Consider the following 22,729-nt stretch of genomic DNA (forward strand, 5'->3'; position numbering starts at 1 on the left):
TTATGACCATTAAAAAAAATGTATGGCTATTAATATTAAATTAATTGATTAAAATTTATTATTAATATTTTAAAATTTTAAATAATAATATTAAAAAATTTTAATTAAAAAATTATATATATATATATACTCAACTCAATTTTATCCAAAAAATTTGAGTTCGGCTATATGGATTCACTTTTTCAAATTTTGGATTAAATCCTCATAGATGTATAGTCTTACAGGTAAGTATTACTCTTCTCATATAAGTCGATTTAAATTACTTTTATATATATATATATATATATATATATATATATATATATATATATATATATATATTTATTTATTTATTTATTAGCGTGCATAGTATTAATATTCCGCTAGTTTTTATAAATTTTTAGTTTCTAATTGGCTGAAAACAATGAAAAATTGGGATTCCCTTTCATAAATTCCCCCAAACGGGATACGGCGGGCTGAGAAAATTGGCGGTAGCCACGCTAATTCTTCCCTCCTTTGCCCGCCAAAAAGAAATACAACTTTGTGATAACGCACAAAATTCCCCGACTCAACAGAGACGGGAAACAAAATGGAACCTGCAAAAGCAGCGCCCACTGGTTGCTACAAGTGTGGGCGGCCAGGCCACTGGTCGCGCGATTGCCCTGATTCAAACCCAAACCCTAACTCTAATCCTCCCTCAAAATCTACCAATCTCAGCTCTTCGAATTCTTCCAGATCTTTCCCTATCAAGTCCGATATTAGCAATTCAAAACCTGTAGCAGAGAAGCCAAAGAAGGCGCCAAGAAGCAGGCCGAAACTCACCCCTGAGATTCTTCTCGGCGATGATGGCCTCGGCTATGTTCTTCGCCATTTCCCTCGCCATTTTATGTATCGTGGCCGCGGACACGAGGTATTTTTAATATTTTTTGGGGATCAGGGTATGGAATTAGAAATCAAGTCTGGGTTCCAATACAATGAAGTGGAAAGATCGTTTTTCTGTTTCTCATGGGTTTAATGTTTACTTTAAATTCATTTGTCTTCTGTGTTTCAAATTTAACTTTCAATTGTATTTTTTAGGTAAGAGATTTAGGGAATCTAATTCGCTTATATAGTGAATGGCACTCTCGCTTGCTCCCTTATTACTCCTTTGATGAATTTGTTCATAAGGTGGAACAAGTTGCGGCCACAAGGTGTGTCAAGGTAAGACAATTTTACTTTTTATATTTTTGTTTATTTGTTGATTGTGAAATGCTAATGCCATGGTTGTATTGCTGGTTTGGGATCTTGTCTTCCCAGGAGCTTGAACGCTGCCATTATTATTTATTTTTTCGTATGAAAAAAAAATTACGATTTGTGCAGCATATTTATTAGGAAAATTAAGGGCCATTGCTAAATGGGAGGATTTGTTTTGCAAAAGTAACCAGTATCGTGTGTGCATTGGAGAATTGCAAATTCTGGTTATGATGGTATTGCATTACTTCTATCATGTTTCAAAGAATATATTAATGTCATTTATCATAATGTTGAAGATTATAGATTTATGTACAATGACATTCCGTATTGGAGGATTAGTTACTAGCTTTAGCCTTTATGGTAACATTAAGATGTTCTTCTGGATAACATGTGAGGAGAAATGTGGATCTAATGATGTTATGTATTTTTGAATCATGACAATCTTTGATTGACTTTTCCTTTTTAAGAATATGTGGATATATGTATGGTGCATGCTGGTATGTGTGGTGAGGAGAATTGGCTAAGAAAGTGGGTTAATGAACAAGAAAATGGAATATATGAATTGGAAGAGGAGATATGTAAGAAATTTTGTTGATAAAAGTGTCAAAATATAATCCATGACAAAGTTGTATGATAGCCATGGATTTTGTGGGGGTCAATGTCTGAAGAATATCACTATTTACTGAAACATTAGCTCAGCCAACCATTTCATTTACAGAACACAAGTTTTAATTCACCCCCCTATCCTTTGTACACAACATCATAGCTTCCCCGCAAAAGACAGGCCATTATCCAGTTATGATCCCATTGGGGTATGGTCTTGGGTATGCAACTCTGAAGAAATGCCTACTGTTTAGCTTTTTATATGAAATGGCATTGTGGAATATCTTGGTTATGATTCCAAGATATATACCACTGCACAGTCTGCACTAGACTAGACAATAGCCTTTTACCTCCTCATCCCTATGACATATAACCCTGCAAACCCATGGCCATTGTCCCTAACCTCACCTCTAGGCATCAGAATTTAGGTTCTCTTTCATTTGTTGATGTTTCTTGATTGCATTTGTTATGATTATTGGTCCACTTTCCTGACAAGGGCAATGGCACTTACTGTAGTTTTATTGACAAAGTGTTGGCCACTTTTGAAGGTAGAATTTATGGATATTTCCATCTTAGATTTTAAGAATATCATACCATGTGCATTTTAAAAAATATTGGTACTGACATGTAAATATGATTTTGCTTTGTAGGAAGTATTCCTTAATAGGATTATGTGAACTTGAAGAATACAAACTTTGTAAGATAGTTGAAAAGAAATATTTTTGCTGTCCATTGTATAGTTTTTCCCGCATTGAAGTAAATGTGTGTATTTTATAAATATTATATATTGGGAAGGCTTTATTGAAATACACCAGTAATATGTGCTGTACCTAGCCCATTTTATTCTCTGCCTTCTTTCTGTATTCTTACTGTTATTAGTGTCTGTTGAATGCATGCATGCAAAATGCACGCATATACACATACAATTCCCATGAGGCCCGTGACTCTTTCTTAAATTATTTTTCTGCTCATTTTTTGAGCAGATATGCCTCAGAGATTTAAGAGAAAGAGTTGCCAGTGGAGGGGATCCAAAAAAGTTGCATGAATCAGCGACTGAACATGTTGGACCAAGCCTTGAACAAGGTATGCTGGATATCTTAACATCAAAAGGCATTTGAATCTTGCACATTTACACATTTTTTAATTTTTTTTTAATTAAATGTATATTTTGTTGCTTGAACTAATTTGCTCCAAATGTTTTTAGGGGACCAGTCACTGTGAAAAACACTTTCATGCTTTTTACAGTTTTCAATGAAATTTAAAATTTTCAATTCATATTTTGATTTTTAGTTATTGATACAATTTCAGCCACGATTATCTCCTTGTCCTAATCATTTGTTAAAAGGTTTACATGTATATCAGACTAGACCATTGATGACAGGAAGCCATCTTTAAATTCCTCTACATTAATATTTACTTATTTCTTGTTTTATTTGTTTAATTGCAATTAGTTTCAAATCTTAGTTTTTCTATAGCAAATGCAAGTTGCTCCCTTATTGGCATTTGGCCTCTGAAGGGGTTTAGAGCCTTTTGGTGTTTTTGTTTGTTGTTAGAATACAAATGTCTCCATTTTGTCATTAATAATTTCCAATGGTAAGTTAACCATATCCACTTGATTATTGCTAGTGCCATCAGATAAAATCTTATGACATTTTGTGCACAAAAAATAAAAGAGGCTGGAACTGTCAGTATTATTTATCATTTCATTCTTAGTAATATGTGTCAAATTCTTATAGGTCATTCAGCTCCTGATGAAGCTGTGGGATTGCATCAACAGGGAGATCAACATTTGAGGAACTATGGTGCAGATGGAGTACAAGAAGACATGCTTCATGAGAGTGATGATAGAGCTACTGAAGTGAGTGTTATTTCTTTTAATTTAGTTTCTTTAATTCTAAATCTTCTGTTTCTTACAGTTCTGCTCTACCCAATTCATCAGAAAACAGCAATTTGTTGGATATATCCTTCACAAAACAGAACCATTGTCATTCTGTTGATACAAATAACAGGAAGATAACTTTGTTATATGGCTTCTGATTCTTTTCTGCTTCTTTTCTGCAACTAATGCCACAAGTTAATATGCCTCAAGATATATATAATTCAAGTAATTAACTCTTCTAAATTGTTTATTTTATTTTGATGCCAAAAGAAAAAAGTAAAAATTAAATCTACATGCTCTTTATCTTTTGTATATATGACAGCAAAATCTCGTTAGATCCTGTACGAGTGAAGCACAATGATTTACAAATAACAAGTTCAGTTAATCAATATATCTGTTTGCATGCACAACACATGTTTTAAGTGCTTAGTGCTCACAAAATGTTTGATCTTTAAGTAGTGTTTTTAATAGCTTTATTCAAACTGATGCCAACATAATTATATGCTATTCTGAATTTAGAAGTAATTATGTCATTAAAGTCTTCAGTTGCCAGGTAAATTAGTTGTGCTTGAGCAGTATTTGTGAAAATCATGGCACATCATTGAAGAGAAATGCTAAAAGTTTGTTGTACATTAATGGGCAGTAAAAGTGATCATCCCCTTTGAGTATATGCTGTAACTAGTATAAGATGAAATGAGAAAATTCTGTTTTATAATAGCATTCATGCACTTGACGCCAGAGTTAAATGCTCAAATGGAAAAGATGTACACTATTCTCCTAGTAAGACATTTTCTAGCTCAGGTCTCCTTTTATATTATGCATTTTAGTATCTCTTGAAACAATATAGTTTGAAATCACTTTTGGAAATTCATTTATATATGGTTAATGACCAAAAAAAGACAACAATTTTTGTCAGTGGCAGAGTTAGAAATTTTGGTCAGTGGGGCAGAAAATGTATATTCTTTTATTTATAAAATATTACCCTTTAATAAATAAATAAATAAATATAATTTTCAATCAAATATAATTATGTCAAAATGTCTATTAATTTAAATTTGATTAAATATTGACTTGAAATGAAATGTACTAAATTTAATTATGTATAATAAATCCATTATAATCTCATGAAAAATTGACAGAAATACTTGTATATTTATTTTACTTATTGTCTTTTATTATATTAGACGCAAATTAATAATCACCAATCACTTAAAATGTACAAGTAATGTATTCATACACTAATTGAGTGCATGTTAAGTGTAATAAGCTTATTAGAAGCTTTCAAGCTATATTTTTTTCAATAAATAATTAAATAATTATAGGACTTTTGATATATCCTATTAGATTAATTCTTTTTAATGTCTCATCTATCAAACTTTATGTATTGTGTGTGTGTATATATATATATATATTCTGAACTTTCAATAGGGGCACTTGTCCCCACTTGTGGAGCCTTGGCTCTGTCCCTGTTTTTGGGTTTTTTTAATTCTAAGCACATCTATGAAAATTCATGGAATTGGTCTTGTACTTCAATTCTGAGTTTTGTGGGGACCTGGGCAATTTATTGTGTTGGAATCTACTTGGCTTTTATGCCAGCCCTAAGTTCACAACTATTATTTTTGTCTACCTAGCAGTATAGCCCAACAAGGATCACCACTGTCATCTGACTTAAATGGAACATGCCTACTTGTCTTGTCAAGAAAGCTCCAGCTCATCAAATTGGCTGTTTCCATGGTGTAACTATAGTGGCAACTCATTCTAAACATACTGGCCAATTTCATGCATTTCTGTATATATTGCTAGGATTTTAAAAGTACAAATTGGTTATATGTACTTGTGCATTAAGGTTGAACTTGTTTCTGCATTTCTGACAAGGACAAGGAAATCCAAAAGAATGAATTTTGCAAGAATGATTCTTGCTGCATTGCTGATTCTTTGTGTTTAATCAAAGTCCCTATTTATTGTTCTATTTTTGTTGTTTACCTGTTTATATTTTCACCTGCATTGCTGTCATTAGAGTTGTTTGCTGCATTTTTATTTCTTGAATTCAGGTATCATAGAAACGTCATTACGTTAGCACAAGAAAATAGAAATATGGCTGCCATAATTCAGATATGTGTATGTGGATAGTTTTGGTATTTGATCTATGAAAATTTTTGAGAAAAAAGCAGGCAAAGAAAAGAACCTGAGTATTTTCCATTATTAATGAGTAATTTGGCGATCATAATTGCAGGAACCATCTCATACTGGCATGGAGCCACCAGCTCAAAATAATATTGTTGGCTTGGCCAATGAAGTTTTGATTACAGATGAACAAAGAGCTCGCATGGAAGCTAACAGGTTGAAGGCATTAGAAAGAGCTGCAGCTCGGGCCCGTTCATTGCAGTCGAGCTGACTTATGTTTATTTTTTATTTGTGAATTTGAACTCCGTTCAAGTAGCTCAAAGAGGTTCCTAAATGATTAGTAGAACTCCTAAAGTTTAATGCAAACGACACCCACATTGGATGGTGGTTTTTAAGAGTGTAAACAATGGGGATAGGGTAATATAATGGAAGATTAATTAATTTTGGTTTGCTTGAGAGTTTAATAAAAATAAAAAAGTGATTAATAGGTTTAAAAATTTTTAAATCTTGAATTAACCAATACTTCTATTATAGAGAAGCAAAGTATTGAAAAGAAAATGGAAAAGTTTAAATAAGCGCTTGCAATTTTCATCGATGATGAAAATGGCTCTCTATGGTAATCACACCATAAACTTCCCGAATTCTGGAGATAGGGATAGCAGAAGATCTGATCTAGCATTGTAGATGAAAATTTTTTTTGAAGAGCTTAGTATAAAATATCTTCTTCCTCAAGAAGTTAATATTAGCTACGTTGACAGCAGCCTTGGCAGTCCCACCTATCACACGACGATGGTCCCTCGTCTTCTTGCAATAATACGTATCTGTTGTATGTGCGTTCCTTTATTCTTTGAAATTGTATCATTATCATATGCATCATCCTCGCAAGTTGAGTTTCAAATTTCTGATAGGGTAAAACAAAGTTTCTAATGATTCCTTGGTGTTCCTTAGAAAAAAAAAAAAAAAATCCTTGATATGCGAATGCCGAAAAAATCAGTTTTGCAAAGCCACAAGATCCTAACCTTTGTTTTTGATTATGAGATAATTTTTGACCAACTTGTCTATTCAAGTAAGAGAGGTATATGACATAAAATGTGAATAAATATTGATGAAAAATTTTAATTAAAAATGAGTAGGAAATGAAAATAAAATGAAACATAAATACAATTATGACATCATTTTGATGTCATTAAAAATTTATCTACCAATCAAAATTAAACAAGCACACTTAAAACTCATTAAAAGAGATAAAAAAGTCAAAAAATTAAAAAGGAAATCTGTTTCTTCTTCTTCCTTTGGTTTGGCTGAAACTCTCTCTCTCCCTTTCCATTGATGTTTCTTCATCAAGCTTGCAAAACCTTGAATTTTCCCCACAAAATCTATACATATCTTTACAAAAATTTGCCACCTACTCTAGCTAAGGTGTTTAGCTGTCAAAAAAAGCCAAGAAAGTGAAGGATTTAAAAGATGAAAAATCTCTCAAGTGAGGTTAGTGCTACCTTTCTCTCTCTCTCTCTCTCTCTCTCTCTCTCTCTCCTTATATTCATGTTAGGACATTAAATTAAACTAGGAATTGTGGAAATTGAAGAAAAAAAATGCATGTTAGGGTATCCCTTAATTTTTGGCAGCCATGGATTGAAGATGGTCTTGATGAATTTTAATGGAATTGAAATGGTGTAGTGATGGTTTGGAATAAGTATACAGGTATTAGAACTTTGATTTGTATATGTGGAGCAGAATTGAAAATTTTGAGAATTAGGGTTTGACCAAAATTAGGGTTTTGCAAACTTGATAGTGAAATTATGTTCTAATGATCAATTAGTGACCGTTTGATAGAGTTTGACTATAAAATGAAGTTCATTTTGGCATTGGATTGTGAATTTGTATGCTGCCCCTTTATGCTAGAATTTCTGGACTTGAGTCCAGCGAGGTTGGGCTACAATAACTTGACTTGTGTAGCTCCAATTAGTGCTAGGCCAATTGGAGGTGAAATTAGGCACATAATACCACATTTTTTATGAAGAGACCCTGCCTAGACAACTAACTTAGAATGACCTAAAAATTACCTAAATTTGAGTAACCAAAATTCTAGACTTGGAAAATGACCAAATGAACAGTATTTGTTCAATTGGCCATAACTTTGTGTAGAGAGGTTCCAATGACCTGATTCTTGAACCCCTGGAAATATTAGACAATGTAGAACAACTTTCATGAAGAACAAAAACCCAAATTCTAACCATAACTAATTCAAATTACTAGTCAAATTTAGGACACTAAAACTGCCAGAACCAAATTTTGCCCAGAAAATCTGGACAATGACCAATCCGTCCAGTTATGGTAAAAATGCCATAACTTGAGCTATAAAACTTCAAATGGAGTGATTCAAAAAGAGAATTAAAGAAGACACATTAAGGAACAACTTTGAGGAAGGAAGTTTAGCCAAACTCTCACTGTAGATTGGTCCAATGAAACATTAAATATTAGCCATGAAATTTGAAAATTTAAAATAACTTTTAATGAACTTTGAATTGAGATTGGTAATTACTGCCAACAAGTGTAAAATCCAAAATGTGGGATTTTGGTGTAATTAGAACTAACATATCTATTATATATGAAAAAATCAACACTTATGCATGGATAGTAAGGTGAATAATAACCACCAAACATTAAGTGCAAAGAATCAAATAATTAACTTTGTAATATGCCCTAGTATGATTGGTTTGGATATATTGGCATGCCAATAGGGTTCCGATAGCAGTACTACATATGGCTTCATGCCATTCCGTGATTTATGGCGTGCAGTGCTATTTTGTGTTATTATGGCTTTTGGCCACTTTGTCATACTTGATTTACTTGGCTTTATGCCCAATACTTATCATGGCTTATTAGCCGTTCTGTTGCACACCTGGAGACACTCTATGACCGATGGTGTGAATGCTCAAAGTACTAGGTACCCAGTGCTAGTTTACCCATTTATCCAGTCCAGTCACTAGTATAGGTTACTTGGGCAACCAAAACAAGTCTTAACAATTGATAACCAAATAATGAACATAAAAAGTACTAAAATTAATAATATTATGAATAATTACTAGAAATCCAATCTGCATGAAATAACAACATGAATTCTACATATTTATTTATTTAAGTTTATTTTTATTTTATATTGGCACCACTAAGCTGTATTGCTTAGCGTGTCGCTTTTTGCCATGCATAGGTACTGGTGAGACAGATAGAGAGTCCAGCAGACCTCAGACTGGGTGAGCATACAAATCTGCATTGTGTCCAATGTCCCTCATTCGTGCAGTGTTTTGGGTAGGATTCATTAGGCCTGTTAGTAGTTTTGCACTTTGTATTTATGTATTCATTTTGTATTGTACATTTTAAACCTGTGTAAATTAATAAAGTTTGAGTATTTCTTTATGAAATTGAGTATAATTATGTGATAGAATGGGATGAATGGAATTATAAGTTGAGATGAAATATTGAGATATGTTGAGATTGTGTTAATTTTTATTGGAGTTGTGGATATGACATCTATATTGGAAGTGTTTTTAACAGGTTCTGAAGACCTGTTTTCTCAATTTTTAGCCGGCACTCTGCCGAATTTTCTGTAAAATTTTCATAACTTCAAAATAATCAAAATTTCAATTCATGATATAAACTTTACATGAAAGCAATTAAATGAGTAAATTAAGTTCTAGGAAATGTAATAAGATAAGTAAAATGCTCCGGCACCGGGTGTGACATACTTTACTCAGCTACACTGTAGACGGGTGAGAGGTGTCACATGATGCAAGAGGGGAAAGTGGTCGCCGATGCTTCCAGGCAGCTAAGGCAACATGAAAAGAACTACCCCACCCATGATCTGGAGTTAGCAGCGATCATATTTGCACAAAAGATATGGAGGCATTACTTGTATGGTGAAAAGTGCTACATCTATACAGACCACAAAAGTCTAAAATATTTGCCAACCCAAAAGGAGCTCAACCTTTAACAGAGGTGGTAGATTGAGTTCTTAAAGGACTATGACTGTGTGATAGACTACCATTCTAGAAAGGCAAATGTAGTTGCTGATGCTTTGAGCAGAAAGTCCATTTTAGCATTGAGATCACTGAATGCCCATTTGTCTTTAGCTCATGATGGAGCTTGTCGCAAAGGGTTTTGCGGTTGCCTGAACGAACCCTCACCGAAGTGGGAAAGAGTGAGGAGTCGCCACTTTAATTTTGAGGGAAATTAAAGAAAAACATTTGCGAAAATAAATTAAAACGAAACCACTTCAAAAACAGAGATTCTAGGTTCGGGGTCCGTAAACGGGTGGGGAAGGTGTTAGGCACCCCACCTCGTCCCTCAATGAGGGTAAGCAGATTTAACTTCAAGCTCTTTATAAACTAGAATTAATAGTTAGGAGGTTCGAACGGAGATGTTAATCCTCTTGGTAAAAAGGAATATTTGATTTTTCACCAATTCGGGTTGCCCAGATACATAAATAAATGAGTCGACCCTTAGTGAGTTACTGTTGCATATTAGTTTTGTTTAAGGGGCCATTTTGCATATTTGTTAGAATTCAATTTGAGAATCGTATAAGAACTCTCCTCCGATCTCTTTTAGATTAAAATTAGAATTTTGGATTTGAGAATCGGATAAGAACTCTCCTCAGATCTCTTTTAAGTATTTATTAGAGTTTTGGATTGAGAATCGGATAAGAACTCTCCTACGATCTCTTTTTAAATATTTGTTAAAATTTTGGATTGAGAATCGGATAAGAACTCTCCTACGATCTCTTTTTAAATATTTGTTAAAATTTTTAGGTAAGAATCAGATAAGAACTCTCCTCCGATCTCTTTTAAGTATTTATTAGAGTTTTGGATTAAGAATCGGATAAGAACTCTCCTTCGATCTCTTTTAAGTATTCATTAAAAATTTTTAGGTGAGAATCGGATAAGAACTCTCCTCCGCCGATCTCTTCTAAATATTCATTAAAAATTTTTAGGTGAGAATCGGATAAGAACTCTCCTTCGATCTCTTTTAAGTATTCATTAAAAAATTTTTAGGTGAGAATCGGATAAGAACTCTCCTCCGATCTCTTTTAAGTATTCATTAAAAATTTTTAGGTGAGAATCGGATAAGAACTCTCCTCTGATCTCTTTTATTTTAATGAGAGTCGGATAAGGACTTTTCTGACCTATCGAAACCTGATTATAGCTACACATCATAAGAGCCTAAGACTAAGGGTTCTGGCATTCAAAGATGCCGGGGATCGGAATAAGGCTTCTTTTAACTCCTTGGTACCTCATGACTGGACAGGGGATACCGAACTGAATTTTACCGACCTCCTATGTGGTTGCCTAGCCAGTACCTTTTGATACCCAATCTGTTCTATTTATTTATCTGAGATTTGGTTTTTATTCCGCCTTATGGCGTCTTACCCGATCGTCTTTTGTGTTAGCCTAGTGATTCAACTTTACTATTTTCCTGACTTATTATTCAGACCTTTCATTTTTAAAGAAACGCTTTAGATATAGTTACCTACATTTTATCCAACTAGAACTCTTACATTTAGAAGTAACGAAGATTGACAAAAAGAATGGACTGATTAACAAAGAAGTAAATTCGGGAATAACCCTCTACGCATTTTTTAACGCAATATAAACTTGGTGAAAATTACAAACACAGAAATAAAGGAAATACGTAAAATAAAAACAAGCACTTGATAAAGCAGCGATATAAGCACTCACCTGTAGGGAGCCGAATCTATTGAACTAACTACGGGATCACAAAACGTAATGGGGCTGCAGGCTGATAACCTGAAGACTAAGGTTCGCCTTGAAATGAAGAATACCTTGCTAAAATGCAGTCCGATCAAAATTATAACCGAGTTTGAATGAAGTTGAGCTTGGACAAAGGGAGTGGAAATAAAGATAATAAAGACAGAAAGTGAGAGTGTCACAGGATAATGAACGAACTGAAAATGGAGAGTTTCAGTATTCAAAAATCCCTTTTGCAAGAAAATACTTTAGAAAACTGGTTTCAAAAGTTTTTCTTATGAAAGCTCAAAAAGAGTAACGAGTTGAATTAAGTTTCAGAGTCCTTCCGCTATATTCACTATTTCCTTTTTTTTTTGAACAGTTTTCATGCAGGTATTTATAGGAACCGGGTGCTCCCCATGAAGGGTTAGGATTTGTTTTGAGGGAGATGGAGGGTCAGGATTTTAAAGGACATGATCTGAGGCTCGGGAATTAAAGAGAAGCAGAACGAACGGCTGAGATTCCTTTCAGAATATTTGTCCTTTCTCTCTTCTAATCTGACGGCCTAAAATTTTCTTGTCAAGGGCGATCTGAGGGCTAGGAGTGAAAGGCGCTGGTCTTGTCATCTTCTTCTTTGATCCAAGGGCTCCGGGCTCGTCCTTACAAGTAGGATCTGTAACACCCCTATGTTCGGTAGTGCATACTACTGTTCCGGTGACCAGTGTTGTCCGGACAGCTAGAATGCCTAGAACTACACTTCGAGATGAGTGAGAAGACATAAAATAATGAAATACAAGAAAAGAAAATACAAGAAAAACAAAGGAAAAATAATAGTAAAGAAATGCAACCAAGTTAAGCGAGCCGAGAACCCTAGCGATGGGTGATCACACAGAAGTCACTGGCGTGGACCGTTGACTAGCCTTGGATCATGGGAACCCTGGAAAATATTTTTAGGACTTAAATAGACCCCTATTGAAGTATAAATATCATTAGAAATATCAAAGAAAAATTAAATAATTAGTACAAAGAAAAGTGAGAAATCGAAAAATGGACAAAACCCGGTGTTACCGAAAAATCGGGAATGCAACCCGAACAGGGGCATTGTGGTCATTTGACATCCCAAATTGTCTTTTGATCTAAATGTCCATTAAAAATAAATAATATTACACTTGGAAAATATAATGAAAAATTAATTTAGGGGTATCTAATATAAATAGCAAAAATGGGGTTCAATTTAGGTAATTAACACATTTAAAACATAAAATATAATTGATTTTGTGTAAGTGGACCACTATGGAGTAAATTAAACACAAAAAGGGCAGGTGTAAATCCACTACACAATCTGCAAACTTCATCTTCTTCATTTGTTTCACACATGCCGAAATAAGCTCCCTAAAAACCTCCATGGCCGAAACTTGAAGGAACCTCATCCTCTCCTTCATTTCACCTCCAAGCACCTAGGTTTCTTCATCAAAGTTTATCCCCACTTCACAAGGAAGAAGTAGATACCAATATTAAGAAGTTTTAGTGAAGATTTAGCAAGTCCCAACAATAGGTAAGTTTGAGTTTTTGATTATTGCTTTGTTAAAGTTTGTAAGGATATTATGGGTGTTTGATTTATGGAGAAATTTTTGAGTTTTGATGTTGAATGGGAATGTGCACTTTTGGCAGCCATGGAAGCACCTTGAAGGCAGTTTAATTGTGCTTGTAAATGGTGAATTAAATGATTGATTAAATGTATATTGTGTAGGAAATTGTTTGGGTAATGTATAATTAGTATATGTAAATGTAAAATGAGATTTAAAGCTTGGAAAGTAATGGAATGTAAGTGTACCATTGTGGCAGTTTGCTAACTCTTGAGGAATGCTGGAATTCATGCTTGGTTTATGGAATAATGATGTTAAAATGTGTTGGTTGTTATGGCAGTTTGAGTGTATGTATGGTGGTGTGAAGTGGGACATGTAAATGAGCATGAATTGGTGATTGAATTGTTGTAAATTGAATTGGACAAATTCTGCACTTGTTGGTGCACATTGAATGTAATTGTAAGCTGCCAAAATGACCTATAATATGTTGTAAATTATGTTTAGGTTGTGGTACAACCAGAATTAGTTTGAATGTTAAGTTTGGTGAGTGTTAAAAGTGATGTTTGATATGTATGCAAGAATTGCAATAAGGCAGTTTTAGTTTTAGGCCTAGAACTTTAATTGTGTGGCTCCAATTGGTATGAGACCAATTGGAGGTGAAACTAGGCACAAAATGTGCCAACTTTCATGAAGGAAGCTTGCCAAAATTCTGCTTGCAAGGTAGCTTGAAAAATGACCAAATCCGGATTAAGTGCAATTGAGGCCTGGAAATTGACAATTTGGGCAGCAGTTATTGTTTAGGCCATAACTCACTCAAAACAGGTCCAATTGACCTGAAATTTTAACCATGAATAGTTAAGACCCATATCTACAAGTCTTATGAAGACACCAAAGCCCAGAAATGACCATAAGCAAGTCAAACATCTTGCACAAGTTCGGGTCCAAAAAATGGCCGAACCTAAAATGACCTAAGTGACCTAAAATGACCAATTTTGGTGCAATTTGACCAGCAATAGTAAAATGACCATAACTTGGTCTACATAACTCAGAATGACCTGAAATTTTGCCTCGCGTTCCATAAGACATAGATCTACAAGTTTATAGTTTTGATCGAAACTCGAAAACTGAGGGAACTAGGTAGTCCGGCTAGGTCAAACTAGTATCCCGGAATCCAGCAAATTGTAAGAAAATGCAATATACACGGAACTAAAATTGGTAACATGTACCAACCCTAAAAGACTATCAAATGTGACATATTAGTAACACTAAAACCTAATTTACCTAAAACGCATCGAGGGTCGATATATTAGGTTGATTAAGCAAATAATAGCATTCAGTGAATTACTTATCAAGCATTATCGTTAGAGACAGTTTAATTAAGTACTGAAACACTTCAAATTGTGTTTCTCAGTTAGCAAAGACTCAGGAAAAGGGAAGGAAACACTGAGTCAAGACCAGGAAACCGTTATCAGAGGTTTGTGCACAACAACTATTTCTTTTGAATTTTTTCAATTGAAATGAATTATGACTATTTGTACATTATTGTTTTAAATTTTGGAAATGTGTTTGAACGGATATTTATTGCTTGAAAAGCATTATAAATGGTTTGAACTGTGAGAAATTGTTGAATGATATTGATGAATACTTATTGATTTAAAAGCATTGGAAATGGTTTTAAACCACGGCTATCATGCATATTGATTGTATTCCTCACTAGCTTGTCTAGTGGGACGAATTGAATTCCCTCTCTGGCTGAAGTGTTGAGGTGTGTGCCTGTTGAGGACGAATCGAATGAGTACTCATATTTTTGCTAGCTAGCTATGTTATTCCTCATTAGTCATCGACTTTTGGGACGAATTGAACTTTGGAACATGATTAAGCTGTGTGTGATTTATTGATTTGTATTATGAGATTGTGAAATGGAGTTAAATTCTTATTGACATTCACTGTCTTTTGAATTTAATCATGATTTGATTTATTGAAATTATTGTGATATTGAGAAATGGAGTTTAAATTCTTGTTGACATTTACTGTCTTAAATTTAACTATGGTTTTAAGTATCCACTATTTATATAACTTGTGATTTGTGATTTAAAGTTGTATTTGGCTAATGTTGTGCACTACTGAGACATTGTCTCAGCGATAGCTTTTCATTGCTGTCGCAGGTAGACAGACGGACAGGGCAGCAGACTAGGCTGCTAGTACATCCAGCGAGAGATTATTGGTTATAATGAGTATACCACATTTTGCATTTTATACTGTAATGTATGATCACTGTATGTACATAGTGTTCTTGGTTTTGAGCAGTTGTAAATTCAAATTGTACATTGAAGTTGTAAAATAATTATGAGTTATTTTGACTTGTAAAAATTGTATTATATTTCTTGTATCCTAGTCTTTGAAAAATCACAGTAGTTTTGAGTTGAGAAATATGTTGTGTTGAGAAATATGTTGGAGTTGAGATTGGAAATATATTGAAGTGCTTTTTATAGGTTTTCTGAAGAACTATTTTATCCAAAATATAGATGGCACTCTGCCAGAATTTTTACAGAAATTCCAAATAATTCAAATGTGTTAGTTTTATCGCTTCAGTTCAAAAAGGTTTTTAACACCTGTAAATAGTGCTCACCACTGTAAAAGAAGTATTTAAAATCCCTTGTAGTGTATTTAATGGTTTATCAGTAGACGGAGTTAATAATTCATTAGGTATACTACAGGATCATGTTATGCCTTACAGAGGGGTAGGGTGTGACATGTTTTAGCGGTATCAGAGCTAGTTTTTAAATTCTATTTTCACCTATTACTTGAATATTCTTTCTTCATAGTACAACTGCTCAATATCATTGTTTGATACATACAGTACATTACATTATAAATATGCACTAACGGGAGGAAATCTCCTTGTGTTATTGGTTCAGGAGATCTAAATCCTTGCATTGACTATGGAAGAGGGTGATCGTTTAGTCGATCAATCTATTGAGGCTGAGGTGCAAGGGGATGCCCCAGCCCTACACAATGCCAGTGGTTCAAAGAAGACCACCCGCAGATCGCAATTTCTGCTCGATTCGCTCGTGAGATGGTCGCAATGTTCCAACAAATGGCTGGTAATGTGCCTACTCAAGTCCCAATACAGACACCAGTGGCACAACCACACTCTCCTACTAGGCAGTATGATAAATTGATGAAATATGGGGCTACAGAGTTCAAGGGGACAGTAGATCCTCTAGAAGCTGAACAGTGGTTAGAAAGGATGGATAGGGTATTCAAGAAACTATATTGCACGGAGGAACTCAGATTTGAATACTCTGTATCTTTGCTACAGGGGGATGCTTATGACTGGTGGAAAACCATTCCCCACAGTCTGGTAGAACCTGCAGTGTTAACATGGAATGAGTTTCTCAGGGAACTCAGACAAAAATATGTCCCTGATGCTTATGTAGACCAGAAGCTACAAGAGTTCCTAAGTCTGAAACAGGGGAGCAGATCAGTGGCTGAGTATGAAAGAGAATTTTCCACTTTGAGCCATTATGCAAGAAGTTTACTTGCTACCAGCAGGAGAGATGCAAGAGGTTTGAAATCGGCTTGAAGCCCAAAGATCGACAGTTACAAGTAGTCAGGTTCAAACACACTAACTTCTCTGAACTTGTTTCTCAAGCCCTAGAGTTGGAAAGAATTGAGTTTGAAGCTGCTCCTGAGAAAAAGAAATCAGAGAAGACAGAGAAAGAGCGAAAATCTGTAGAACAGAGTTCCAGTGGTCCAACTGGAAAGAGGAAGAACTATGGGGGACATAGCAGAGGTGGCAAGAAGTCTGGTAGGGGAAGATATTTAGGACAGAAGCCTCCTCTATCTGGTCAGTAGAGTACCAGAGGTTCCTACCCTCCCCGCCAATGTGAAACTTGTGGAAGAAATCATGGTAGGATATGCTACAAGGCTATTGGAGCCTGTTATAACTGTGGAGGCATAGGACACTTTGCCAAGGACTGCACCAGTAGTCGCAGAGTTGGACCACCTCCTACTACTGTAGAAGGGTCAGTTCAGAGTCCTGTCACCAGAAGTTCACAACCACCCAGCAGAGGTAGAGGCAGGGGTAGAGGTAGCCCAGCAGGCAACCAAGGCACAGTGAAACATTCAGAGCAAGACAGTGCTCCAGTCAGAATCTATGCAATGAGACAGAGAGAAGAGGCCGAGACATCTGATGTTGTGGCTGGTACCTTCTCAACTTTTAACCAAGATGTGTTTGTGTTATTTGATCCGGGTTCTACCCATTCTTATGTGAGTGCTAGCATCATTGATTGCATTGCTGTTCCATGTACACAAATGGACTTTGAGGTGCTAGTAACAAGTCCGCTAGGACAGGAGGTCAGGGTTAATAGAATATATAGAGATTGCCCTTTGGTGATCCAAGGACACACTTTTCTGTCTGATTTCATTGAAATGCCCTTTAGAGATTATGATATCATCTTATAGTTTTTAAAATCCCTTGTAGTGTATTTAATGGGTTATCAGTAGACGGAGTTGATAATTCATTAGGTATACTACGGGATCATGTTATGCCTTACAGAGGGGTAGGGTGTGACAGGATCAACGGTGGAGATTAGGATGTACAGCATTGTCATGACATATTCTGGCACATGTCAGTAATGCGGGCGATTCTGGGGCGTGCGGTAGAGATTTCATCTGCAACGCTTTAACTACCTCGGCTCTGATTATGACGACACTGGTAGGCGTCTTATTGTCTTTATTTTCCGATCTCTCCTCCTTTTCGGTTTTTCCAACATGATGCTTTTCCGATCTCTCATGCCGGGCTCCTCTTTTTCGATCTCTCCTACTCCGGTCTCCTCCTTCATCCGGTCCAGTTCAGTCAAAGCATTTATTCCCTCGATTTTCGAGGCATTCACTTCGTTTTCCGCTCGCAATAAATGCTCGGATTTTTCCTATATATATACCTTGTAACACCCCTATTTTTATAGCCTGGTATATTTCATTGTTCCGGTGACCGGTGTCGGTCTGGACAATTAAGGGGATTAGAACCATACTTAAGACAACTAGAGAAACCATAAACACAAATAATTAGTAATGTTCAATTAGTTAAGCATAAATAAGAAAAACAGAACATAAGAAGTTAAACGAGCCGAGAGTCACAAATGATGGGTGACCTCTCAAAACGATCACAAGTCATTTTAAACTCAAATTTTGAACCGTAAAATGTGACGATGCGGTCCTTAGGACCCTTATGAACACAGTGGAAAAGAGAAAATCACGAAAAAGTACTGTTAAGCTAGTCAAATAATTAGGTCAGGGAGCCGGAAGAAATATGGAATTATTTGCAAACCGGGATGAACCGGCGAGGGGCAATTTGGTCAATTGACCCCGAGAGCTGACTCTTGACCTAACTGTCAAATAAAATTTGAGAAAAGAAAATTTCAGAGTCAGGAATTAAGTTAAAGAACTAATAGAAAAAAAAAAGAGAGGAAAATGAAAAAGTAAAAAGGTGATGACATCATGCATGACATCATGCATGATGCCATAAAAGGTATAATTAATAAAATAATTAAATGGGATTTTATAGTCTTCCATAAGCCAAAATTTATAAAAGAAAAGAAAAAAAAAAATTAGAAAGCTCTTTCTTCTTCCTCTCTTTGCCGCCCCACTTTCTCCATAAATCTCCATGAAATATTCTCCATTAAAGCTTGCACTCAAGCTTTAATTTCTTTACTTAATCTTAATAACTCCCTTAAAAACCTCCCTAGAGCTTGTTATTGCAACTTAAGAAGAAGATTACAAGAAGAAAGAAGAGCAAAAGATAGAGATTGGAAGTTTTAATAGAGGTTAGTATTTTAACTTATTATTTTCCATTTTAAATGCATAATTAGTTGTTGAAATGAGCTTAGAAACTAATAAAATGAAATAAAAATATGGGGGGAGGACCAAACTGAAATTTCAGCCTGTTGAAGGGGAGTATGATTTTGTATGGTTTGATGGATTTGAATGAGTTTAAAAACCTTATTTAGTTGAATGGTTAGGATTAAGAGCACTAATTGTGATTAAATGCATGAGATGGATGAGTTAGGGTTTTGAATATTAGGGTTTGTGAACCAAAAATGTGAGAAAATGAATAAATGATATCTTTGACTTATTGTGAAGTGAAAAATGGTCAATTATGACCAAATGAGTTGTGTGGGAATGGTTGGAAATTAAGTTAAATTCGGAGGTTGTATGGTCATGCTACTGGCAGCATGACCAAGTCAACTTTGAAGGACCAAAACTGAAATTTTACAAGTCCAATTGATATGGGACCAATTGGGAATGAAACTAGACACAAAATGACACAATTTTCATTTAGGAACCATGCCCAAAAAGTGACCAAAACCTAGTGAACAAATTGACCAAAGTTGAATAAGAGCAGTCTGCCACTGTACAAACTGACCAAATAAACAGTGTTTGTTCATTTGGTCATAACTCGAGCTAGGCAGGTCAAATTGACCTGAAATTTTACCAGTGGTTAGATGGGATATAGACCTAAAACTTTCATGAAGAACACAAGTCTAAATTCTGCCAGAAACCAGGCCATTTGGCCACCCCAAGTTGGTGACCCAAATATGCCAGCACCAAAATTACCCAGAAAATCAAGGTTGTTTTTAATCCGGCAGCCCTGATTCAAATGGCCATAACTTGAGCTACAAAACTCCAATTAGGGTGATCCAAAAATGAGAATAAGCTTAAGACAATAAGGAACATTTTCTATGAAGGAAGTTTTGCCAAATTTCAACAGTAGATTGACCAATGGAACAGTGCAACTAGAGCACCAAAACTAAACATTTGACAATTTTGCTTGAAGGACTTAAGCTTTGAGAAAATGACCAAAACCAACAAATTTAATGACCAAAATGTGGTATGTGGGTGAAGTTGGAGTTCCCATACATATTAAGCCTTAAAAAGTCAACAATTTGACTTGAATAGTGTAGTGAATAGTAACCCGAAACACAAAAACTTTGAGAACATCGAATTTAGCACGTTAGAGCTAGGTAAAAGTGAAGTTAAATTTATTTTTGGATTTATGCTAAGTTATGGTACTGAAACACTATGAAACTGTGTGTTTTAGCTGAAAAAGACTTAGAAACTCTGAGAGACTGAGTCAAGGCCTAGAGGCGACTCACGTCAGGTTTGTGCACAGTAATTTTTGTTTAAATATATGATTCTTGAAAATTTGATTTTTCTTGAGTTAATTACGAATTGTGTTGCCATTTATGATTGTGAATATGATTTTGAAAAATTACCAGATTTCTAATAAATTATTTGAATAAATTGTTTGAATTGATTTTGTGTTCACACTTAGCATGACAGTATCACACTATTCCTCCTCCATTTATGGGGTTGAGATCATTTATTTTCCTCCCTCTCTGGCTTGCCAGTTGAGGTTGAGATCGGATGAGTACTCATTAGCTAGCTAGCCACCTCCCTCATTGATTTCGATTAATGGGGTTGTAGATTGCTTTGTCGTGGTGTACAACACGGCATTGATCGGAAATTTTATGTCATGACTTAAGTGTATATGATTTTGGCAACACTGTGTTTAATAAATTATTTGACTAAATGGTGTTATTATGAGCTTTGATATTTGTGAAATGTGATTAAGAAGTATTCAAATTGTGTTTCATCAATGAACAATTTATGTATTGCATTTTAAATTTTTATTGTGCACCACTAAGTATTTTTATACTCAGCGATAGCTTATTTTGCTGTTGCAGATAAGAGCAAGGAGAAAGCAGCAGAGTGAGCTGTTATCGAATTGTGGACCACATCGATCATTTTGTACGGGTATTATTTTATACCCTTATGGATAATTTTGATGTAAATATAGAAATGTTGTATGTATCAATATAAGTTGAGCAGTTATAAATAAATTGTAATAATATTATTTTGGATTTCCTTCTGTAAATTTAATATTTGTACATGTGAATTTCATGTTTTATGCCTTGTGAATGAAGTATTAAATATTTTGAGATGATAAATTTTGATTTGGATTGTGGAATTACCTTGAAGTGATTGAATTGAGTTGATTGAGATTTATTGGAGGTTGGGAGTTGTGAAAAATTTTTGGAAGTGTTTTTCTCAGGTGTTTGAAGAACTGTTTTCTCTAATTACAAACGAAACTCTGTCAAAATTTTTATAAAATTTGCGGCAAAATTAAAACGGACAAAAATTTTTACTAGTATTTAAACTTTGAATAAATGGTTTTTAATTCCTACCAAAATGCTCACCACTTCCAAAATATGAGAAAATTGTTTTAAAATCCCTTGTAGGGTACTTAATGAGTTATCGGTAGGTGAAGTTCGGTAGTTCATTAAGTATTCTACAGGATCATGTTATGCCTTACAGAGGGGTAAGGTGTGACATACCTTCAACCGGGAAGCCCCCCGCATTTGATTTTCTCCTCTTCCTTCTCACAATTCCTGTTCTAACTGCTCCGGCAGTAGTCCCGGCCATGATAGTGGCTTTTGATCTTTTTCCAATTGTTCTTCTTATTCCCCGACTGAAAATTTATGACCCCGGTGATCGGAGAATTATGATAACCTCATTTGATGACAGTGGGAGAACCGGACTAACTTACCGACCTGGATCGAGGACTTTGATCGTGTCGATCTCGAATCGTTCGACCGATATAATCGGCGAACTGACTTCGAGCGAGAAGACTACTAATATTTCCCTTACCATTGGTGACTGCGCCTTGAAGTTCATTTGGCTTCTCACCACATTGGGTGTCCCGACAGCGGCTCGATTACGAGCAATAACATTGATGACGACCTCTCTCATCCTCATGAGAGTCATAGTCCCCCCATCTGAGCTGTACATCTGTCTGATGTCGATGGCTGGCCTAACACATCTTTTGACTCAGCCACGAGACTAGGCTTTGACATAGGTCTTTATTAGATGGGATGTACTGCCGATCTCTAGAGATCGCCCAAATGATGTAATTTTACTTTCAATGTAATCCGATCTCTAGAGATCACCCAAATGATGTAGCCCGACCTTTAATGCAATCCGATCCCTAAAGATCGCCCAAATGATGTAATCCGAGGTTTTCGGAAATAAAATTTTATTTTGACAACTATCATTTTTATAATTGTTACGTTGACTATTTTCCGATCTCTGATATGTTTATCCAATCCGGTCCCTAACTGAACAACCCTTAACCGATCCGCCTTAATTCACCGATCTATAACTAGCCGATGGAATTTCTAGAATATTCGTGATACGTGTCAGAAAAGCTGGCGAATCCCGCTAACCGATGCACCGCCTGGAACACTGTGAGCATAAATGCTCAGACGGGTATAAATAGGGGACAGGTCAGCCAGTTGCTCTCTTATGTCATTTTCAGCATCCCGCGAGCGGTTCCAAAATCCTCTCAATTTTTTAAGTTTTTTCGACACCGATCAAGCTCCGGTAAGGGTTTTGATCTTTCTTTTAGTTTAAATTTTCTATTCCTTTGAAAATGAGCGGCGCTGAGGGTTAGAGAGTGGCGAGGCCCCCTTCCATTCAGATCTCGTGGTCGTCTGATGAAGTGGAGGTAGTCAGACCAAGCG

The 22,729-nt window shown here is 35.4% G+C and overlaps 1 protein-coding gene across 1 annotated transcript; it reads left to right on the forward strand.

Moving 5' to 3' along the window:
- Window positions 1-392: 392 nt before the first annotated feature.
- LOC110662401 (uncharacterized) lies at window positions 393-6,213 on the forward strand. Its single transcript, XM_021821359.2, has 5 exons — window positions 393-889; window positions 1,057-1,179; window positions 2,799-2,898; window positions 3,552-3,673; window positions 5,928-6,213. Exons 1-5 carry the CDS (start codon window positions 569-571, stop codon window positions 6,087-6,089), a joined length of 828 nt encoding a protein of 275 aa, XP_021677051.2. The 5' UTR covers window positions 393-568; the 3' UTR covers window positions 6,090-6,213.
- Window positions 6,214-22,729: the final 16,516 nt, after the last annotated feature.

Source organism: Hevea brasiliensis, chromosome 14 (assembly GCF_030052815.1).
Source record: "Hevea brasiliensis isolate MT/VB/25A 57/8 chromosome 14, ASM3005281v1, whole genome shotgun sequence".
Taxonomy (NCBI): Eukaryota; Viridiplantae; Streptophyta; class Magnoliopsida; order Malpighiales; family Euphorbiaceae; genus Hevea; species Hevea brasiliensis.